This window comes from Neovison vison, chromosome 6 (assembly GCF_020171115.1).
Source record: "Neovison vison isolate M4711 chromosome 6, ASM_NN_V1, whole genome shotgun sequence".
NCBI lineage: Eukaryota > Metazoa > Chordata > Mammalia > Carnivora > Mustelidae > Neogale > Neogale vison.
The window spans coordinates 201,325,068-201,348,312 of NC_058096.1; the positions used below are offsets into that span (position 1 = coordinate 201,325,068).

The 23,245-nt window shown below is 44.5% G+C and overlaps 1 protein-coding gene across 3 annotated transcripts in view; it reads right to left on the minus strand.

The window, feature by feature from the left end:
- CACNA2D3 (calcium voltage-gated channel auxiliary subunit alpha2delta 3) overlaps positions 1 to 23,245 on the minus strand; it is an 863,447-nt gene that overhangs the window by 519,520 nt on the left and 320,682 nt on the right. For all 3 annotated transcript variants that reach the window (XM_044253365.1, XM_044253364.1, XM_044253363.1), the window contains one exon: positions 13,962 to 14,124. In XM_044253365.1, the coding sequence (XP_044109300.1) occupies positions 13,962 to 14,124 (163 nt within the window). The remainder of the gene's footprint in view (positions 1 to 13,961; positions 14,125 to 23,245) is intronic.

Here is a 23,245-nt window from a genome sequence, read left to right on the forward strand (position 1 = left end):
ACCCCAAATATCTGAGGCACAAATTTTTGGACATCACAGCTTTCACTAGCAAGTGTTTTGAGGACCTAGTGGCCCTGAGCAGAGAACAGACCTGGGAGTCCTGTCCCCAAGACCTCCCTGTGCTGTCAGGCATCTTTCAGGTAGTGAAAATGTCACCTCTGGCTCCAGTCCCCCATGACACATGTCACTGATGCAGGCCAGGCTTGTCGAGGGGGCCTGACACAGAGGGTAAAGCAACAGGGGCTGGCTGGGACATGTTCTTACGCACCTTAGTCCTTGGGCTCTACCAGGTACTTCCTCACGTCTGAAGGGATCACTGAAGCCCAGAGACAGATGATCTCCATGGCCCTTCTGCAAGTTCTCTGAGATAATGCCAAAGAGAGAGCGAGATTGCACACTGCCTGCCTTTGGCTGGAAACCAGAAACCCTCACTTCTAATCCCGGTTTTCTATCTGACCCTTGGAAGCACTGACACATTTCTTTTCCAAGGGCACAATGTTCTTCATATTTGAGGCAGGGCATTCCCATGTCTGTAACACCCATCAGCGGGTGACGGGAACATTATGGAACCACTTTAGAGAGAACCCATTTCTCTTTTCCTAGGCCAACATTGTTTGTATGACAATAACCACTACCATCAGGACACAACATGACACTAACTACAACCTCCAGCGAAGGCAGCATCCGTGCAAGGCATACTCAACAGTCCTCCCGCCTTGAACAAAACCATCATCAACCATGGCCACTAGGAAGCCAGAAGAACCATCAGCAGGAAAGCCAGTAACCTTTGACACACAGGTGTTCTCCTCTGCACCTGAAAATTACTTGAAGATGAGTAGCTTTTGTAAATCAAGTTCTTTTTTTCTTTGGCTTTTCATGCCCTCCAAAAAAACAGATGTTCATGATAAAACATTCAAACTGAACAGAAAGGTGGAAAGTGGAAAGTATGTACTTTAATTTCTTCTACATGCCTCCAGAAATGTTCTGTGTATACAGTCATTTATGTATATCCTTCATACACACACACACACACACACACACATGCATACACATTCACACACACACACACACACACACACATATTGTACTATGCATTTTCTTCTATATCTTTTCCTCATCTTGATCATTTGTGGATTTACCTCTGGACCCAGCTACCTGAGCCCAGAGAGCTCCAGTGTCCCAGCCGTCCTAATCTTGGGAAATCCTGTGCCTTCTGAGATAGTGGTATTAGAGAATAGGTAATAGGTAATAGAAGAATAGAATCAAGTAAGTCTGGAGAGAGCAGATTCATACAACTAAAAGGCCTTCTCTATGGTAGAAACACGTGTTCCTGGAGTATTTCATGCACACAGTTGACCCTCAAGCGTCACATGGCATCGGCATCTCCTTCCCTTGTTTCATCCCAGGACATTTTTTTAAGGGCCCCTTAACAATGTATTGTGCACCCCCTCCCACCCCAGCCCTAGACCAAATCATTTCCTACCCATCATTCCTCAGGAAAATGCCCTCTGATCATGGCCATCCCCCAATCCTAGATCGCCCTGAGCCCAGCGTGTCCCCCACCCCGGGCCATGTTGCCACCAGGCCACAACCCTCTCCTGCACACCAGCCCGCTGGTCTCAACAAACGTTCCCTGGTGTGCTTCCTTCCCATCTGCCTCCCTGCCGGCCTCTAAGCAATACGAGAGCATGGAGAGCTTCTGCCCATTCATCACCACACCTCCTCATGCTAACGTAGTAGGTCCACACCCAAGAGGGGCTCTGTGGATGTCTATTAAATCAATATACGGTAGTGGGGTCTCTGGAGTCGAGCTCTGCAAATGTCACTCCAGCCGCCACAGTGGAGGACGTATTTCTCCTGAACACACTGCAGGGAATCTTCTTGTGAGGCGAAGAGCCTTTCTGCACCGTGAGTCATCACCCCCTTACTCCCTGGTGTGTGTTCTGGTATGGCAGGTTTGCAGGATTAAATGTGGAATCGTCTCATCTCCCGACAGAAATATCCCCAACGTGTGAGCAGTTGGTACCCACTGACATTCTGATGCAGAATTTGCTTTACATTTTAAAAAAAGGCTTTCTGCCGCAACATTTATCTTGATCCGGGGAAGAGCTTGGGAGTGTTTATGTAAAATAAGACTAGTTTTCATTTATGATGGATTTTTGCATGCTGAGAAGAAAATAGCACAGTCTGACAAACCAGGGCCTTCCGCTGCCACACGTGTGAAGTGCGCCTGTGAACGGGCGTGACGCGGCTAACGGAGTACTCGGGCATGGCAGGTGGGGAACATTGGCCGTGCACAGGACACAGAATAAAGAGGCAGAGATCCCAGGGGTTGCAAAGTCAGTGTCAGGGCTGCCTGCTGATTTGCCCATGTTACTAGGTGAGGCGTCCTCAACAGGTCCCAAATCGTCAGTATTCTCATCTGTGAAATGGGAACAATGAGGGCCCCTGCTTCGCTGGGTTGTAGGCAGAACTGGATTGTATTAGATCATGCTTGTGCCTGCACATAGCATGTTATCTAGAGGGTGAAAACCGATACAGGGAGACATTGTGGACTAATGAGCAGGTGAGTGTCTCCAAGGACAATGGGTAGTACATCCTGGACAGAAGTTTCCATGAGTTTGGAGCTACAAAGAGGGGAAGCAGTGCGAGAAGTGAAAAGGAAGAAAGTGTCCTTCATGTCCCTGCCAAGGACAGTGCCCTCCTGAGAGTCCCCATCCCAGACAAAAGGAAAGCAAAGAACATTATTTGGAGCCCTATCGTTGACATCAACAACTGACATGGACACCAAGGTTCCCAGCAGCCATGTGGCCTGAACGGCAGGACCTGAATGGACAGAGGCTGCCCGAATGTCTGAACACGATGAGGGAGAGGAGGGCAGGTGTGTGGACTGGGGATCCCCCTGCTTACAGAAGGTGCTCGTTGGCTTCCAACGCCTACCAGCAACTCTGGCTGCACACACTTTGCTATTCACTGAATTTCTTGGTATAAACTCCAGTAATAACGGGGTTCGCAAGGTGCAGGAGAAAAGAGAATGTTACCTTATTCAGTGTCAGAGACATTCCCAGGAAGAAGCCACACCACTGGGGACTTTTCAGTATCACTCTTGGGGGGAGGGGTGCTATATATTTTTTTTTAATTTAAATTCAATTAGCCAAGATACAGTACATCACTGGTTTTTTATATACTGTTCAATAATTCACCAGTTCAGTATAAAACCCAGTGCTCATCACATCACATGCCCTCCTTAATGCCCATCACCCACTGACCCCAGCCCCCCACCCACCTCCCCTCCAGCAACCCTCATTTTGTTTCCCAGAGTCAAGAGTCTCTTACAATTTGTCTCCCTCTCTGTTTTCTTCCCATTCCGTTTTCCCTCCCCATCCCTAGGATCCTCTGCACTATTCCTTATGTTCCATGTATATGTCACAAAAGTGACACTTACTAAGCTTTTACGACATACTGGCTGCAATGCTGATGGTAGAGCAGCACTTCATTCAACCCCCACAAACCCGCAGGAGAGAGGTGCTGCCATAATGACCACTTTATGGATGGTGGCCTGGGTCAGCCCTGGGGCAACAAGCATCTGTCTCACTCAGATCACATGGCCCCGAACAAGCCACACCGTGACCCAGGGCCTCCCAGGGAGGGCTGCTGAGGACACTGGCAGCAACCATAGGACTGTCCACTTATCCACATGTCTCCCCGTTCTTCCCAAATCCTGGAAGGCCTGGCATGCATTTCCAACAAAGTGGTCCCTTTCTCACTCTTGGGGACCTGTGGCATATTGAGGTTGGCTGCGTCAGTCCAGGGACAGAGTTTCCTACCCCACTTCCCTTTCTGGAACACACCTGACCGCCAGCCCAGGCTGCACTACCCCTGCTATCATTTCCAGAGTGCTCAAGGTGGTTCCCGCTCTCCCTCCCAATCCAAGATCAGAAAGCAAGTTCCTACGAGTGATGTTATCATAGGAATGACTTTGAATTCCCTCTAAGTCATTAATTTTTTTTTTAAGCAAATCAGCAACAAACTCTGGCTCTCTACTATTGCTGTGACAATTCACAAATGTGGAGACACCAGGTGAAAACTAAACAAAACAAAACAAAAAAAAGAACACTATTAGCAAACATTACTGTTCTAACATTGTCCTTAACTGCCTGGGCACTGTCTTTTAAATTCTTCTTAGCCCAGATTCAGTTCCTATCCCATTGTAAGCCTCCATCTCAATTTCTATTATCTCAGTTTTTATTATTCTATGTATTACAAAATGCAAACAAATTAAAAGACCATGGAATTATTATTTTATTAAGCATACTTCTAAAACGACTGTCTTCAAAAGCAACATTCCCTCCCAAATATCAAATTCAAATAGAAGTAGAACGGACAGACCAATTAAAAAAAAAAACAACCACCACCATACACCAATCCATTTGTGATGACCTGTAGTAATGTAGAATTCAGGTGGCAATGTAGGAAAGTAAGATTTAGGATGTAGGATTCAGGGCGTAATGTAGTAATGCAGGATTCAGAGAGTGATGTAGTAATGTAGGATTCAGGGAGTAATGTAGAAATGTAGCATTTGGGGAGTAATGTAGTAATGTAGGATTTAGGGAATAATGTAGTAAAGTAAGATTCAGGTAGTCATGTAATCTTCATATAGTAATGTAGTAACGTAGGATTCAGGTAGTAATGTAGAAGAGTAGGATTCAGGAGTAATATAATGGTAATGCAGGATTCGGGTAGTAATATAGTAATCTAGGACTCAGTTCCGTTCAGTGGGTAATCTTTCCTATTCCATCCCCTCTGCTGGGTTCCCAAGGGGATGGAAAAGCAAAAAAAATTGAACAGCCCCTATTTTCAGTTTCCAGGGGAGGGAGACAAATGTAAAAGAAACCACTACACTGTGAGGCATAAAGATAGGTGGCTGTTCTGGAGAGGAGGACTGAGAAAAGAAGGCAAGGCACCGGTGAAGCTCTCTGGAAAGGACAAGCCTGGCCAGGGGGTACACGGAGAGCAGACTGAGGTCAAGGGCAAAGCCTAAGGGAAGGCTGCCAGGAGTCCTAAGACTATGAGCAGGAGGAGGGGGTGGGTAACAGGTGTCTGTGGGTGTGTTTGCATTTCATCCAGAAACAGAGCTAAAGAGAAGGGCCAGGCTGTGCCTGGGTTTGGGGGCCACACTGGGAACCCACCACAGAACGGGGAGCTGGGAAGGGCTCTGGTGTGAGGAGACAGAGTGCATCCCAACAAGTGTCTCTGTGTGCCAAGTGCTGTGCCGGGCGCTGCAACTTTATCTCCTGTAATGCTCTTAGGGACGCTCCATGTTCCCCACGCTTACAGATGGGGAAACTGAGGCTCACAGAGTTCAGTGCTCTTCCACCAAGCTGGTATTCCTAGATGCCTGATGGTCTGGAAAGAGCCTGGGAATGGACAAGCATGGAGACAGTGGCTTCCGCCTGGGTCACTGCCCAGGGTGCAGGAAAAGGGGGGAACACACAGTGTTTCGGAGATCCTCAGGCAGGGGCCATAAACTCCTTTCTCACTCGCTTCTTAGGAAATTGCTCACTCGCACCTAAAGTCGTGCACTGAGTTTTACCCTGTTCAGTGTGCCAGACAGGACTCGGGCGTGGAGACGGTGTGCCTCTGATTTCCTTCCTAGCAGGCTGTGAGGGACGGCAGACCCCCACCGCTTACAGCACTCGGGGTAGTGGCAGATGACCTCATCTAAAATGCTCAGTAGCACATAAGCTAAGCTTTACAAACTGCTCAGGACAGAGGAACTGACTCACCCATTCATTCATTCATTCATTCACTCATTCATTCAACCAGCCCTGCTTCTGGCCTAAGCATAAGCCTAAGCATTAAGGGTCCATTGTGGGCATGGGACACCCTCCTTCCACTAACACCTCTTCTGAGAAAATACAGACACAAACCCATCATACACACGTGAATACCTATGCAGACCTAGGTTTGTGTCTCACACACACACACACACACACACACACACAGCGCTGCTGAGTGGGCTCCGGAGCTCCACCCCATGCTCTGGAACATCCCCGGTCAAACAGGCTGGAGACTGGAACCCACAAGGGCCACAGCTACAAAGTAGGTTCCCTGCCGGAATGCAGTGAGAAAAGTGTCTCTAAACCCAGCAAAGCACTTTGTCATCCCAACTCAAGCCTGTGGTACCCCCAGCTCTGGGCTGCACAGGGCTCTGGGCTGCACAGGGCCCCCGGCTTCACTCCCTCTGCTCATCTCTCGGCTCTAGGGCCACTGGGCCTCACAGCTCCCAGGAGTCATGGCCAGCCACCCGGTCACATGGGGTCTCCATAGGGGTACAGCTAGGACTCAGCCCCCTGGCCCGGCTCGGGGGTGGCAGGGAGCAATGCAGCCTACCTCAGTCTCCCAAACAGGCTCTGGGGATAGGAGGGGCCGGGAGCTACTTCAGCCTTGGCTGTGAATCACCTTCTCGCTTGCGCAGAGCCTAGGAAGTCTGCATGCCCAGTCCTGGCTTTGCTCTGGGGCGGGGGGACAGCTCTGCCATCCTGCCCCTTGAACACAGCTTCCAGGAGCCGGGGCCAGCCCCTCTGCTTAGAGGGGGCCAGGACGCACTCTCCAAGCAGGTGGGACTGTGACTCAGCACTTGTCTGAGTGCGGACCAACTGGTCTCCAGAGCAGAGCTGCACCCCCCACCCCAAGTTCTCTGATCAGAGTACACCCTGACTTGGTTGTGCAGGGGAGCAAAGCCACTGGTTGGGGGGCCCAGTCGGACGCTGCAGGTGTGAACTCAGTCTGCCAAGCCCCAGTGCTGGTTGTGGCAAGCCCCTCCCCCTTCTTCATGACAGTCAGATTGCCAGGGGTTGGGCCCCAAGAGTCCCCTGCAGCCCCCGTGGTGTGGCGTGAGATCAGAGGAGGGGCTCCCACAGAGCGGCTCCCAATGCTGGGGAAGGTTGGCGGTCACCCCAGGCTCCCTTTTCTGGCTGGAAGAAGTGGGTGTTCAGTGGGACCTCTTGGCTGGGTGCTGCACTGGCCTGGGGAAGGGGAAATGGGGTGGCTGTGTCGCTGCATCTCTTCCCCCCAGTGCTGTCTGCCTGGGTCTCTGGGCTGCAGGGGGTGCTTCTGCCTCACCTCCGCTTCCAGGTTTCTCTCAGTGGCGTCCTGTCCTTGAATGCACACTAGTTGTTCTCATGATGGGGAGAAAGTCAGGAACAGCCTATGTCACCGTCTTGGTGATGGCACTTTTAAACAGCTCCTTAAAAGGCTCATGAGCCTTCTTACCCATCAAATGGCTCTTAGACAAGACCAGTTTAAAGATTTCCGTGTCAACAAATCAGAAACAAATGCTTGGCAAAGCGTGTTTTACGATTTATCAAACCCAATGTTTGAAAAATAGATTGGGACATCTAACAAAGCCTAATCCAGCCATGCCGCCCATGCCCCACGCAGGGGACCCTTATCCGCCACCCCCCCCCACCTCTGCCCTTCCCTGGGCTTTTTAGAAGAACCCATGAGATTGTAGCAGACAGACTGAATCCTTGGGCTGAGCTGAGTGGTGGTTATGGTTCTCCCCTTCCTCAGGCCTGTTTCAATTTCGGGGGCTGTGTGCCACCACCCCACGCCCACCTAACCCTGCATGCAGGAGAGCTTTGCCGCCCAGTCAGCCTGCCTGGGCTCTCTGCTGGGTGAAGTCAGGAAGGGGAAGGGGTGGCCTCGGTCATGTCCAGCAGTTCAACCTCCTCTCTCTTCTGCCAGGCAGTCCACCTCTCCCTGCTCTCTCCCTGTTTCTGTCCTAAGCCAACATTGGAGCCTTTGTTTTTCTTGGGTCCAAAAGCATTTGCAGGGCTCATATGCAGAAGCTCCATGAGTCAGCAGCACTGCACCCTCTCCCCCAGCCCATGCAGGAACCTCGGGTCATTGAAATGATTAGACTGCGTGTCATGGAGGAAAGGGAAAGGAGGGCCGGCCAGAAAGTGGCCAGAGACTAGACTCTGGAGCAGGTTCTAGGATCTTGCGACAGTGGGGCCTTGTGCCCTGGCAGTGCCCAGGGAGAGTCAGAGCATCATAGGAAGGCTGGCGATGAGCCTAGGGCTGAGGTTCTCAGCCTGAGCAAAATATCCCAAGGTGGCCAGGAAGTAACCAAGCCCCAGACGCAGGGGATCTGAGGGACCAGGGTCTTCTCCCAGTACTCCGGTCCAGAGAGGCAGCAGAGTAAGCTAGAATGCTCATCAGAGAATCAAGGTCGACCCTGGCACGAGCCTTCCTACCTGTGTGAGCTGGAGTAAGTCATTGCACTACTATGACCTTTGTTTTCTTGTTGTTGTTGGTTTTTTTTTAAGATTTTATTTATTTATTTGATAGCGAGAGCAAGAGAGAGAACATGAGTAGGGGGAGAGGGAGGGTCAGGAGAAGAGGGATAAGGGGACTCCCCACGGAGCAGGGAACCCGAAACAGGGCTCGATCCCAGGACCCTGAGATCACAAGCTGAGCTGAAGGCCGATGCTTCACCGAATGAGCCACCCAGGCGCCCCCCTTCTCTGAGCTTTAGTGAAGTCATCCGAAAAACAGAGGCAAGAACACTGCCTAACCACTCTCATGGGGCTGAAGAGGGAAGAAAACAAGGCCAATGTGGTAAAATGATGCAGAAGTTTAAACGGATCATGTCTAAAATCCTCGTTTTTCTTTTTCCAGCCTAAAACTGCCGCCTCTTTTCTCTGGGGTCTAAAAATACTCAGAGGCTACAGGCTTCTTTCTCTCCCCACTAACCCCCCCCCCACCAGCCAAATTATAGTCGTTTGTGTTTCCTCCGGGCATATTTGTAACCCATCACCTCTTCTAGCCCACTATTATCACCGGGCGGCCTTCTGTCTTCCCAGCAGAGCCCAGGCATCATGGCGATGGGGAAGAGGAAAGCAGAGGAACAAAGTGGGACAAGGAAGTAAGGGGAAAACCCTCAGATTAGCAGCCGAAAACCCTAAAAACACAGAATCACAGAACACCCGTTGCTGTTCTGCACCAGCTCTGAGAGAAGAGAGAAGCAGACGCTTTCCATCCAAAGTCTGGTCTATTTCCAGTTCGTGGGTTTCAAGCACTTGAGAGAAGTGGCTCCCCATCCACCAGCTGCAGCACAGAGGTGGCATGTGGGCCAGAGAGGACACGATGAAAACACCAGCTTCTAATCCTGCCTCCTCTGGAAGTCCCTCCTGCCTTAACCATCACTGCCCCTGAGAACTGAACAAAGTCATAGGGTCATAACAAGAGCAGGGTGCCTCGGCCCATGTCAAGGACCAGGTTCCCTGATGGGCCACATGCTTTCCCTGGGATATCGGACCCCAACCTCACACATGGGTTTTATTTTTCCCTCCAGCAGGGGACAGGAGCCAACATCAGTGGGCTAGCCACGGCTCCCCAGCCTACACGGGCATATTCTTACAGCACTGACCGCAAATCCCACAAGGTCAATATTGATATTATACCCATTTTATAGCTAAGGATACCGAGGGTGGGAGGGGAAGAGAAACTTGCTCAAGCTCGGGTACCGGGCGGTCACCGTACACCAGGCATCCTTCTACATGCTTAATCCACACGGCAACCCGCTGAGGCAGGCCACTGGCATGACCATCTCCGAAGTCTGTTTGAGGAAAAGGGGGCACAGACATTTTTCGCAGTCACAGAGGCATTGGTGAAGCAAAGCCGTGGTGCGGGAGCCTTGCCAGGCAGTCTCTGGGTGTGGCTCTGGCCCCTGGCCGCCCTCCTTCCCCACCATTTTCCAAGCCTTATTCTCCAGCTTTCTTGGAGAGTCTGTGAGCCAACCAACGTCCTTTCAAAAAGTTTCTTTTCCATTTAAATCAGCCGGGATATGTTTTCGTTGCTTGCAACACCATGAGAACACTACAGGCAGGCTTGACTTCTCACAGCCCAGCAGGCAGGGGCACTGCTCTCTCCCAGCTCACCCCCCATCTCTGGAAAACCCAGTAAGTAAAGAGCATGGTGTTGGGAGAAAGTGGGGCACTGGGTTGAAGCAGCAGAGTCCCCTGCCCTCAGAAAACTCCAAGTGGAAAAGGAAAACAAAAAACAAAAAACAAACAAACAAACAAATAACAACAACAAGACATGCAATGCACTTCTGGAACAAAGCAATCCTAGAACAAAGGAATAAACTGAAGTCCCTTAAGGAAAGAGTGAATGATAGCAGTTTCCTGGGCTGGCTTTTGAGAGGAGCATTTGGATAAGCAGGAAAGGGGAGGCAAGGATAAGAGAAATGGAGAGAAACAGGGTACCAGGGAGGAAAGAGAAGGGTGTACTGTGAACGAGAAGAGGGGCTCTCTTCTGGGTGCAGAGGCACATGCGGGAATAAAGGGGTAGGTTTCATGACACATATACAAACACACGTGTGTAGATACAGACACGCAAACAGGTGCACCTATGTAGGTATGTGTCCATGTCCAGAGGGGTGTGTGTGTGTGTGTGTGTGTGTGTGTGTGTGTGTGTATTTTACACCACTTTAGCCCAGGAAGGACATAAAACCGACTTTGGTATTATCTGAACCCACGGGCAGACCATCGATGGTCCACACAGAAGCACACACTCCATGCTTTCCTCATCGAGGCAGTGCCTCTCTCTGGGCTTCAGCTAGTCTTCCCAGGAGTGTCACAGATGACACGGGGCCCCAGCTAGGTGCCAAGGCAGCCGCTCGGCAAACATCTACAGAAGAGGTTTCATGAAGAAGCTAGCGGGACCCTAAGACACATTTCTCAGGACTCTGGGGTGGGACTCTTTGAATTCTCCTGGTCAGTGCGCCTGCTTGCCCCCAGGCCATGACCTCTGAAGCTCCAGTCTCCTGTAGCGCCCACGAAAAAGGCACCATGAGCAGAGGCAGATGTTGACCTGGCCGAGGAGACGAAGAGCAGGTCGCAGAAAACAGATTTTACTGGCTACATTCAGCTGCTTCCAGCCATTATGCCCCAAAGCACAGGGAACTGCAGCTCCCAGGCAAATATCAGACCCTTCTCCTATGTACCCTCTCTCCTAAGTACCTGCTCTCCCATGTACCCACTCTGCTCTGTCCAGAAAGCAGATCCTGTACCGGTTTCCTCTGTTGGGGCAAGATCTCTAACACGGGGACGGCACAGCCAGCCAGCGACCAAGCCTGGAGCATGTGTTCCGAGTACATGTCATCAGTAACCAGATCTGGGCTGGCGGGTCCTCTTAACATGAAATACATTTCTGCAGCTTGAAAAGAAAAAAGACTAAGGCTGGTTTGAATTAGGTGGAATGGAGACAGGAATTCTCCTGAAGTCCCTTCCTCTCTCCCTTGTGAGGCTACTCACTGCTTGGCAGAAACAGGACACAGCGCCTGGCTGACCTTGGTCCATGACCCCACAGCCTCGCTGAGGGAGCATTGAGTCTGGTGTAGGGGTGGTAGGCAGGTCCCACAAGGGCTGTGGAAGTTGGCTTTATTTATTTATTTTTTTAAGATTTTATTCATTCACCTGATAGAGAGAGAGAGAGAGATCACAAGTAGGCAGAGAGGAAGACAGAGGGGGAAGCAGACTCCCTGCTGAGCCGAGAACCTGATGTGAGGCTCAATCCCAGGACCCTGAGACCATGACCTGAGCTGAAGGCAGAGGCTTAACCCACTGAGCCATCCAGGCGCCCCTGGAGGTTGGCTTTAAATATTATTACCTACTTCCACGGCTCAAGTGATCTGTTAGGATTCTGTGAGCCTCAGAGCCCTGACTCTGCAGCCCATGTGATCAATGGCAGGGCTGGTCCCTTAACGTGCTGCCGCCTTTGAAAGGTACAATTATGCCTTTAAAGCTCAAGGTGCAATTAAATCTCGTTAACGGTACTAATGGCTCGAGCTGCCACATTTTAAAAGATCAGTCTCAATTGTTTTATGTCTGAAATTGCTCTGTAAAGTCTTGTGAATTTTTCATCTTCACTTGAGAATGCATTTAATGCTGAGAGGATGGCTTTCTTCCAGCCACACGCACAGAAGGGGGTTTCCTTCCTCAGCTGACAGGCTCACCCTTGGGGACTAGAGCAAACTGTACCCGACGAGGTGGGGCTGAGCCCTCTGGGTCCTCAGGGATCTGCCCTCAGGAAGAGTCCAAAGTGAGGATTCAGCCACAGGACATGGTCCAGTGCAGAGCCCACGAGAGACGGTTCAGATCGGTATGACTCTCTCAAAGAGAGAGAAGGGAAGAGAGAGAGATAAACACATGGCTGTCCACGTGAGTCTATGGTCGGGCTCCCTCCTTGGAGCTCCCACTGCACCCGCCCCCCCCAGTCTGTAACTGTGGCCAGCAGGTGACACACAGGGTTTTCTACTGATCTCTTTACCTACCTGTTCCCCCAAATAAACGGTGGCCCTCTTGAGGGAGAGGCTGTGCCTGGTTCACCACGGGGTCCCCAATAACCATCAGAGACGTTCATGGATAGGATACTGTCTCCTCTAAATTTTAAGCATAGGCAATGGGTAACCCGGAAAGGGAGACATTAGGTATCCAGACACAACAGAGAAGCACAAGAGCGTTTCAGGCCGTGAGCTGGGAACTCTTTAATCATTGACCAAGCTCTTGAAATGGTGACCTAGGATAATTTAGAAATGCAATGTGTATTCACGGTATTTACAGTAATAACCATGGCAGCTCAAATGCACTGAGCGCTTTCTGGGAGCAAATCTTATTGCTAAAGCTGTGCACACTTCACTCCAAAGCCTTGCAATAACCCCAGAAGGAGGTGGTATCCTTATCCCTCTCTTATAGGATGGGAAACCGAGGCTTGGAGAGACAAAGTTTCCTGGTCAGGATCCCAGAGCCAGCAAGGGGAAGAGTGGGACTCATACCCAGGGCTCTTCTCCTGACTGCTGCACTCTGGATATGACGCTGAAACTAGGGGTAGGGGTGCGGGGGAGGAAACAAGCTCCCCATGATGTCTTTGAAACCTTGACAGACAACGGGGTGGCATTTTGCGTTGAACATGCCACGGCTTTCCGATTTATTTTGGGGAGGATGGCTCTTTGCTGGTCAGGTCTGACAAAGCAGAGCAAAGTCCTACTCTTTGACGGTGGGGATAATGAGGGCAACATCCTTCACTTGACGCAACATTCCCAACAACTCGTGAGGTGTGGCCCTCACAATCACCCCATGCAGTGGACACAATTATTATCCACATCCTAGGTATGTGGAAACAGAGTTCTAAAGAGACAAGGGGGTGCACGAAAGGCACAGCCAGTGAGAGATGGAATACGGACCAACCAGAGACAGTCTGAGGCCAGAGCCCCATCCCCAGCCATTATAATCCCAGCTCGCACAGACAGATGAGAATTTGGGGGAAAGAACTGGGGGTCGATGAGAAGGCTGGATTTGAATGGATTCTCCATTCAAGTCTGAAACAGGGGGCCCCACGGAGGTCCATCCTGCTTTGTACTCCAAGAAAAGACCACAGCTGATTCTGCTGCAACCCTGGGGGCTCCCAAACCCATAAAAGCATGATAAGGAATGGAAGAGAAGAGAACAAGACTACAGCAGGGGTCATAAACTCCAGCCTGCGGGTCAAACCCAGCCATCTGTTTTGGTAGATAAAAAAGTGGCCTGGCACACGGCCGAAGCCACTGATTGATGCGGTGTCTAAGGCTGACTTTGTGCCAGAAGAGCAGAGCTGAGAAGCTACAACAGAGACACTGTGGCCCGCACAGCCCAAGTTAGTTAGTAGCTGGCCCTTCACAGAAAAGGCTTGCCAGCCCCTGGATTACATGTTAGATGGCTTGATGCGAACACCAGCTGGCACAACAGCAAGCCGTCTCCAGGCAGAACAGGCACACCTCACCAATCCCGCTGATGCTGACACACCCAGCTTGCAACGGTAGTTTTCAAAAAACACACTACCCCAAACCAGCCGGAGCCGTCCCTCGCAGCCCCTGCTCGCCACCCTCTACAAGGAGCGCCAGCAGTGAGTCTTACCTTTGTTGTACATGTTCGTGGGCACTTGGACGTCACTCAGACTGATGTTCACAGGCAAATTATTAAAATGGTCATTTGGGGCTAAGATGAATTCCTTCCCCAGCTCCAAAAAATTCCCATCTTTGTCCCTTTCGTTTATCAGCACAGCATTGAAGTATTCATACTGAAAGAGAAAGTCAAAAAGCATTACTTGTGGCTTAGGGCTGGAGGCTGCGAACTCAGACAGACCTGGGCACAGGCTGCGGGGCGTCCCCTACAGGCGTGGACCCTGCCTTAGTCGCACCATCTCCTTTAGTCTTCCCTGTCATCTGTGGCTGCTCCTGCACACGCGTGATAGCACCAGATAAATATTTCTCCATATCATTAAATATTCTTCAAAACCTTATTGTAAGGAGCCACACAGTACTTCTTTTTATAACTAGAGAAAACTGCCCTAAGGATATTTTAATTCTTTAAATTTTGAAGACAAACCCTGCCCTTAAGTTGAAGGAGATGACATTGAAGTTGAAGGAGACTATGAAGTCAACAAAAAAATAAAATAGTAAATCTGTAATGTGTCTTATAACCATGCTTGTTAGGGAAAATAGCAAAGACGGGGCAGGCAGGGAGAACAGCAGCGGAAGGGCTGTGTTTACATACGGTGCTCAGCAAAGGCCTCAGTGCTGTGGGGACACTCAGGCAGAGACTGAAGGACAGAACGAACAAGCTATGTGGGCATCTTGGTAGAAACACCCCAGGCAGAGGAGACAACACAGGCCAAGGGCCTCTCATGGGAGTGTGCCGGCCACATGGCACAAATGGCTGTTTCATCATCAACCTCATCACGGTCATGATCATCATCTAACATACACAGAAGGCTGACTTTGTGACAGACATTATTCTAAGTGTTTTATTTATTTATCTGGGTGGGGAGGAGCTGAGGAAGAGAGAGATCCCTAAGCAGGTTCCAGGCTCAGCACAGAGCCCAATGCAGCGCTTGATCCCATAACCCTGAGATCATGACCTGAGTGGAAATCAAGAGTCAGAGGCTTAGTTGACTGAGTCACTCAGGCTCCCCCAAAGTGCTTTTCATGTGCTTCATTTCTCCTAACAATTCTATGAGGTAGGTTTTATGAGGAGTCCCACTTCAGCAATGAAGAAACAGAGGTAGAAAGAACAGAGGGACATTGTGAAAGACTACACAGATGATGAGCAGAGCCAGAATTCAAACACAGGCCGTCTACTTCCAGAGTCTGTGTGCTTATCTACTGAGCAGTATTCCAAGATGGCAAGTGTATTGGATTTAGCAGACTGAGAATTTAAAAGATCTATGATTAATATGGTAAGGGCATGAATAGAAAAAGCACAAAACAGGTAAGAACAGATGGGTAAGAAACAGAGAGATGGATAGTCTAAGAAAGAAACAAAAGGAAATGCAAGAAATCAAAAACACTATAACATAAATGAGGAATGCCTTTGATGGCTCATCAGCAGACTGGACATGGCCAAGAACATAATGAGTGAGCTTGGAGATATGTCAAAAGACACTTTCTAATTTGAAAAGCAAGGAAAAAAAAAAAAAGAGGGAACGGAACATTCAAGAACTATGGTATGATTACAAAAAGTGTAACAGATATGTAATGGGATTACCAGAAGGAGAAGAAAGAGAGAAAGGAATAGAAGAAATATCTGAAGTGATAATGGCTAAGAATTTTCCAAAATTAATGACGCATGGCAAACCACAGATCCAAAAAGCTCAAAGACCACAAAGTACATGAATATAAAGAAATGTACACCTTGGCATATAATACCAAACTGAAAAAACAACAACAACAACAAAGAACAAAAGAAAATCTTTAAAAAGTCAGAAATGGGGGGGGGGTCTTAGAAGAACAAGGATAAGGATTGTATCAGCTTTCTCTTCAGAAACTAGGCAAGCAAGAAGACAGTGGAGTAATACTGTTCAGAGAAAAGGCCCACCAACCTAGAACTCTGTATCCAGCAAAATTGTCTTTCAAAATTGAAAGAGACTAAATGCCTTTTCATATAAATAAAATTTGAAGAAATTTTTTGGGACTAGACTTGACTTGCAAAAAATATTAAAAGTCCTTTAAGAAAATGAAAATGTTATAGGTCAGAAACTCTGATCTACATAAAGAAGACTATTACAGCAGGAATAAATGAAAGTAAAATAAAATAATCATTTTATTCTTTTTTTTATTAGTTTCAGAAGTAGAATTTAATGATTCATCCGTTGCATACAACAAAAAGACCGAGATTATACCATGCATATTTTCAGACCACAGTGCTTTAAAACACAAACTCAATCACAAGAGGAAAGTTGGAAAGAACTCAAATACAGGAAGCTAGAGAGCATCCTACTAAAGAATGAATGGGTCAACCAGGAAATTAAAGAAGAATTGAAAAAATTCATGGAAAAAAATGAAAATGAAAATACAAGTGTTCAAAACCTTTGGGATGAAGCAAAGGCAGATCTATGAGGGAAGTATATAGCAATACAGGCCTTTCTCAAGAAACTACAAGTCTTAGGGGTACCTGGATGGCTCAGTGGGTTAAGCCTCTGCCTTCGGCTCAGGTCATGGTCTCAGGGTCCTGGGATCAATACCTACATCGGGCTCTCTGCTCGGCGGGACGCCTGCTTCCCCCTCTCTCTCTGCCTGCCTCTCTGCCTGCTTGTGATCTCTGTCTTTCTGTCAAATAAATGAATAAAATCTTCTAAAAAAATAAAAAATGAAAAGAAACTACCAGTCTTAAATACACAATCTAACCTTACACCTAAAGAAGCTGGAAAAAGAACAGCACATAAACTTAAATCCAGCAGGAGAAGAGAAATAATAAAGATAAGAGCAGAAATCGAAGATTTAGAAATCATTTTATTCCTAACTGACCTAACAGATAAGTTCATTCAAAATAACAATACAAATTGTTGGGTAATTATACTTTATGGATAAGTGAAAGGAATTACAGCAGTGTTGGAATCAAGAGTGGGGAACTGGGAATACTGTTAAAAGCTACCTACGGTACCCATGAAGTGGTACAAGACTATTTGAAATTGGACTTGAATTAGTTGTAAAGGTATATTGCAAACTATGAGGTAACCACTAAAATAATATTCAAAGGAAGTATAATTCACATGCTAAGCAAGAAGAAAAAAATAATTAAATCCAGAAAAGGCAAAGAATATTTAATTAATATTAACTAATAATAATATCTAATAATATGTAATTATATATAGTATTAATTAATAATGATTAATAAAAAATAAATCCAGAAAAGGCATATATAAAAATAGATGTTATATATAATAATATATAATTAATATTAATTAATAATAATTAATTAAATCCAGAAAAGGCAAAGAAAGAGTAGAAGACAGGCAGGAAGGAAGGAGGGAGGAAGAGAGACAAGATCAACAAATAAAAAACATGTTCAAATATGGTAATATCAATCCAACTATATTGATAATCACTTTAAATGTGAATGGTCTAAATACACTAATTAAAAAGCAAAAACTAAAAGTAGATGAAAAAACAAGACCCTACTGTAAGTTTTCTACAAAAAAACTCACTGTATATATAAAGAACATATAGATTAGAAGTAAAGAGACAGAGAAAGATATACCATTGCAACACTAATGAAAAGAAAGAGTAGACATTTAATTTCAGACCAAGCAGACTTCAAAGTAAGGCAATTTATTAGGGAAAAAGACGACAGGCATTACATAATGATAAAAGGGTCAATTCTCCAGGAAGACAACAATTCTTAACATGTATAATGTTAAAATTATAACAACAGGGTGTTAAAATATGTGAGGTAAAAACTGATAGAACTACAAGGAGAAATAAATGAATTCAATATTATATTTGAATACTTCAATACCCCTCTATCACTAACGGACAAATCCAGCAAGCAGAAAATTAGTAAAAATATAGTTAAACTGAATAACCCCATCAATGAGATCTAATTGACATATATAGAATACTTCATCCAACAATAGAATATACATTCTTCTTAAGCTCTTATGGAACAATCACCAAGACAGATCACATTCTGGGCCATAAAGCACACCTTAACAAATTAAAAAGAATAGGAATCATACAGTTTCTGCTTCTATATTATACTGGAATTAAACCAGGCATCAATAACAAAAGGATAGACGGACAAATCCCAAAATATTTAGAGAGCAAAGAACATACTTCTAAATAACACATAGGTCAAAAAAGAAGTCTTGAGAAATTATAAACTAAAAGTTAAAATACAACTTACTAAATTTGTGAGACATAGCAAAAGCAGAACTTAGAAGAAAATTTATACATTGAACAAATGTTCCTAATAAAGGAAAATAATTAATCATCTAAGTTTATACTTTAGAAAGCTAAAAAAAGAAGAGCAAATTAAATCCAAAATAACCAGAAGAAAAAATCAAACTGTTTTATTTGCAGAGCAGAAGTCAACGAAATTGAAAACAGGAAATCAATAGAGAAAAATGAATGAAACCAAAGTTGGTTGTTTGAAAAGATTCCTTACAGTGAAAATAGTTAAGCAAATCAGCCAAGAGACCACATGGGATAAAGTCCCCAGGAATCCAGATTCAGATTTCCAAGAGTTATCTTCTGGGGCAATCACATAAGATGCCCTAATTCTTCCAGCAATTAACTCTGACAACACATTTGCAATGCTGCCCACCAGGAGGCTTGATAAAGACACATTGCTAAGGACATTTACTGGGGGGTGGTCATGGGACAACACTATCTACCAACATAACCTCATTGAATTTATAGAATTCTACACCTAACAACTGAAGAGCACACATTCTTTTCCAGATTACACACTAGGCCACAAAACAAGTATCAGTTTAAAATAGCTAAAACCCACATAGTATGTTCTCTGATAACAATGGGCTCATTTTAGAGGTCATTATATGACAATGACATGAAAAATACCAATGATATCTAAGAAAAGGTGATATCTAGAAAAACCCCAAAGATCTAGAAATTAAACAGCACACTGCTTCATAATACATGAGTCAAGGAAGAAAATGACATGAGAAATTGGAAAATATTGTGAAATGAATGGTAATGAAAAAAAAAAAACCAATATTTGCCAGATTAGCAGTTTAGAGAAATGCAGAAAAATTTACAAATTTAAAGTCTTATAATAGAAAAGTAGAAAGCTTTAAGATGAATAGTCTAAGTTATTCCTGTAAAAAGAGGAAATGAAACTCAATGTTAAAAGAAGGAATGAAATAATAGAGATAAAAGCAGAAATGATAAAAATAGAAAAAAATAATGGGAAAAAAATCAAAGATATCAAAATTTGGTTCATTAAAAGGATTAATGAAATTTTAAAAGAAAGTACAAAATACTAGTACCAGGAATAAAAGAAGAAACAACATTATAGATCCTACAGATAATGAAAGGATAAGGAAATATTACAAACAACTTAATGCTAATATTTGATAACTTAAGTGCTAATTCCTTGAAACATATAAACTACCAAAATGGACACAAGAAGAAATATAAAATATGACTGGCTTTATATATACAGACAAAATTGAGTTCACAATTACTAGCCATGCTAAAATAAACAGCTCTAGGCTCAGATGCCTTACATGATGAATTCTATCAAATGTATAAGGAAAAAAAAAAAAGAACTATCTTATAGCAACTATTTCTCAACTTATTTAATGAGGGTAGCATAACTCTGAATCCAAATCAGACATGAACTTTAAAAAGAATATATTACAGGGGCAAGTGGGTGGCTCAGTCAGTTAAGTGTCTACCTTCAACTCAGGTCATGATCCCAGGGTCCTGGGATCGAGCCCCACATTGGGCTCTCTGCTCAGCAGGAAGCCCGTTTCTCCCTTTCTTTCTGCCTTTGCCCTTCACTTGTGCTCTCTCTCTCTCTCTTCCTCATATTAATAAATTAAATCTTTAAAAATATATATGTTATACACCAATATCTTACATTAACCTAGAGGGAAAAATGCTAATACAATTCTGAATCAAATCCAATTATAATTAAAAGGATAATACATCATGACTAAGCAATACTTATACTAGGAATTCAAGGTTGGTTTATCTGAAAAATCAATCAACACAGTTCACCACATTAAAAGAATGAAGAAGAAAAAAATCACATTACCAAATCAATGCAGAAAAAACTTTTGAAAGAATTCAATTTCTGCTCATCATAAAAATTTATAGGAAATTTGACATAGCATAAAATGTCCTCAGTCTAAAAAGAACACCTTACAAAAAATACCTATAGCTGATATTATATTTCTTATGAAACACTGAATATTTTCCCCCTGGATCTAGAACAAGGCAAGGATGGGTTACCATTTCTATGCAACATTATACTGGTGGTCCCAGTAATTAGAGTAGGACGAATGAATAAATGAATGAATGGATGGATGGATGCCTTAGGAATCGGATAGGAAAAAGCTGTCTTTATTTGCAGATAACACGACTATCTATGTTAGAAAACCCTAAGGAATCCACATAATCTATTACAACTAGTGAGTTGGGGCACCTGGGTGGCTCAGTGGGTTAAGGCTCTGCCTTTGGCTGGGGTCATGATCCTGGGGTCCTGAAATTGAGCCCCACATTGGGCTCTCTGCTTGGTGGGGAACCTGCTTCTCCTCCTCTCTCTGCCTGCTGCTCTGTCTACTTGTGATCTCTCTCTGTTTCTCTCTCTCTCTCTGTCAAATAAATAAATAAAATCTTGGAAAAAAAAACCAACAACTAGTGAGTTTACTTTGCAAGATCACATGATATAAGATCAATATACAAAAATCAACTGTATTTTAACAGACTAACAAAGAACAATTGGAATTCGAAATTGCAAGAACAGTAACATTTACAATAATATAAAAAACATGAAATCCTTAAGTATAAATTTTTAAAATTATGTGTAATACCTGTATACTAAAACCTACAAAGTATTGCTATGAGAAATTTAAACAGGTTTACACAGATGGTAAGAGATGCCTTATTTAAGGATTAGAGAACTTGGTATTAAGATGTTAATTCTTCCCAAATTGATCTACAAATTCAATGAAATCCCAATCAAAATCTCAGTGGGCTTTTTCTAGGAGGTGCCAGGTTAATTATAAATTTTATACAGAAATGAAAGAGATCTAGAATATGAAAAACAATTTTGAAAAAGGAAAAAATCATCCAAGGAGTCACATTTCCTGATTTTAAGTCTTACTATAAATGTAATTCATCAAAACAGTGTGGTATTGGCATTAGAATAGACATATTCTATTGTATATTGCATATTCTATGCAGCATAGAGAATCCAGAAATTAAGCCATACACACAGAGTTAACTGAGTTTCAATGAAGGTGCCCCATAATTGAATGGGGAAAATATTTTCAATGAATTGTGCTGGGACAAATACTAAGCATATGAAAACAACATCCTCACACCTAATTCACAACACAAACATAGTAATTCAAGATGGATGACAGAGTTTGATGTAATACTTCTCAAAAAAAAAACAAAAAACCTGTAATACTTCTCAAAAAAAAAAAAAGATAAATTTCTTTGTAGTCTTCAGGTAGGCAATGGCTTCTTAGGACATACAAAGCACTTATACAATTTTAAAAATTGATAATTTAGACTTTAAAATTTTCAAAAATCTTGATCATTAAATTCACTATTATTAAAAGAAATAGAAAAACCATTATTGAGGAAAAACAATTCATGATACACATCTGACCAATGACTTGTGCCCAGAATATGTAAAGAATTCCTATAACTCAAAACATCGGTGAAAATATAAGGCAACTGGGGCACCTAGGTGGCTCAGTCAGTTAAGTGTCCAACTCTTGATTTGTGTGCAGGCTGTGATCTCAGGGTTGTGAGATCAAGCCTTGTGTCAGGCTCCGTGGGGAGCATGGAGCCTGCTTAAGATTCTCTCTCTCCCCCCACCCAGCTGCCTCTCCCCACTCCTCTCTCTCTCCCCTCTCTAAAAAAAAGAAAAATATAAGGCAAAAGATTTGAACACTTTCCAAAGAAAGTGTATGAATGACTAATATGCAAGCCAAAGAGGGTTCAACAAGATTAGTCATCAGGGAAACTCAAACTAAAAGTCCAACCAGATACAATTTTACATTCACTAGCATAGCTAACATTAAAATTTCTGAAAATACTAAATGTTGGCAAGAACACAGAGTAAGCAGAAATCCCATACATTACTCATGGAAATATAAAAAACTTTGGAAAACCATTTTACCAGTTCTTTTATCTACCCTATGATCCAGTAATTCCACCCCTAGGTATCTATCCAATGGAAATATAGCCACAAAAATGTGGTGTGAATGTTCACGGAAGCCCCATTTACAATAGCCAAAAACTAGAAGCCCACTGGTTCATCGATAGATGAAAGGATAAATAAATCTGTGATATATTCATATAGTGGATTATTACTAGGGAACAAACTATAGATACACTCAAAATATGGTTGGTTTTAACAAACATCTTGAGTGAAACAAGCCAGAAACAAAAAAATGAACATATGTGCAATCCCATTTATATGAAGTTCTAAACAGGCAAAATTATTATTCAATAGTGAGAGCTTCTCCGAGGGGAGGGGGGTTTCCACTTCAAAGAGACATGAGAGAACATTCTGGGTTGCTGGAAATGTTCTATATCGTGATGAAGTATGAATTACTCAGGTATATTCATTTGTCAGTGCTCACTGAATTATTTGCTAAAGAGCTGTGTATTTTACTACATAGAAATTTATGCTTCAATAAAAAAATTAAGTCACAAAAGATTTTTTAAATTTTTATTTATTTTTTAAAATTCCTTTTCAGTGCTCCAGAATTCATTGTTTAGACACCACACCCAGTGCTCCATGCAATACATGCCCTCCATAATACCAACCACCAGCCTCATCCAACCTCCCACTCCCCGCCCCTCCAAAACCCTCAGTTTGTTTCTCAAAGTCCACAGTCTCTCATGCTTCATCTCCCCCTCCAATTTCCCCCAACTCCCTTCTCCTCTTCATCTCCCCATGTCCTCCGTGCTATTCCTTATGCTCCACAAATAAGCAAAGCCATATGATAATTGACTCTCTCTGCTTGACTTATTTCACTCAGCATAATCTCTTCCTGTCCCGTCCAAGTTGTTACAAGAGTTGGGTATTCATCCTTTCTGATGGAAGCATAATACTCCATTGTATATATATGGACCGTATCTTCTTTAACCATTTGTCCGTTAAAAAGCATCTTGGTTCTTTCCACAGTTTGGTGACTGTGGCCATTGCTGCTA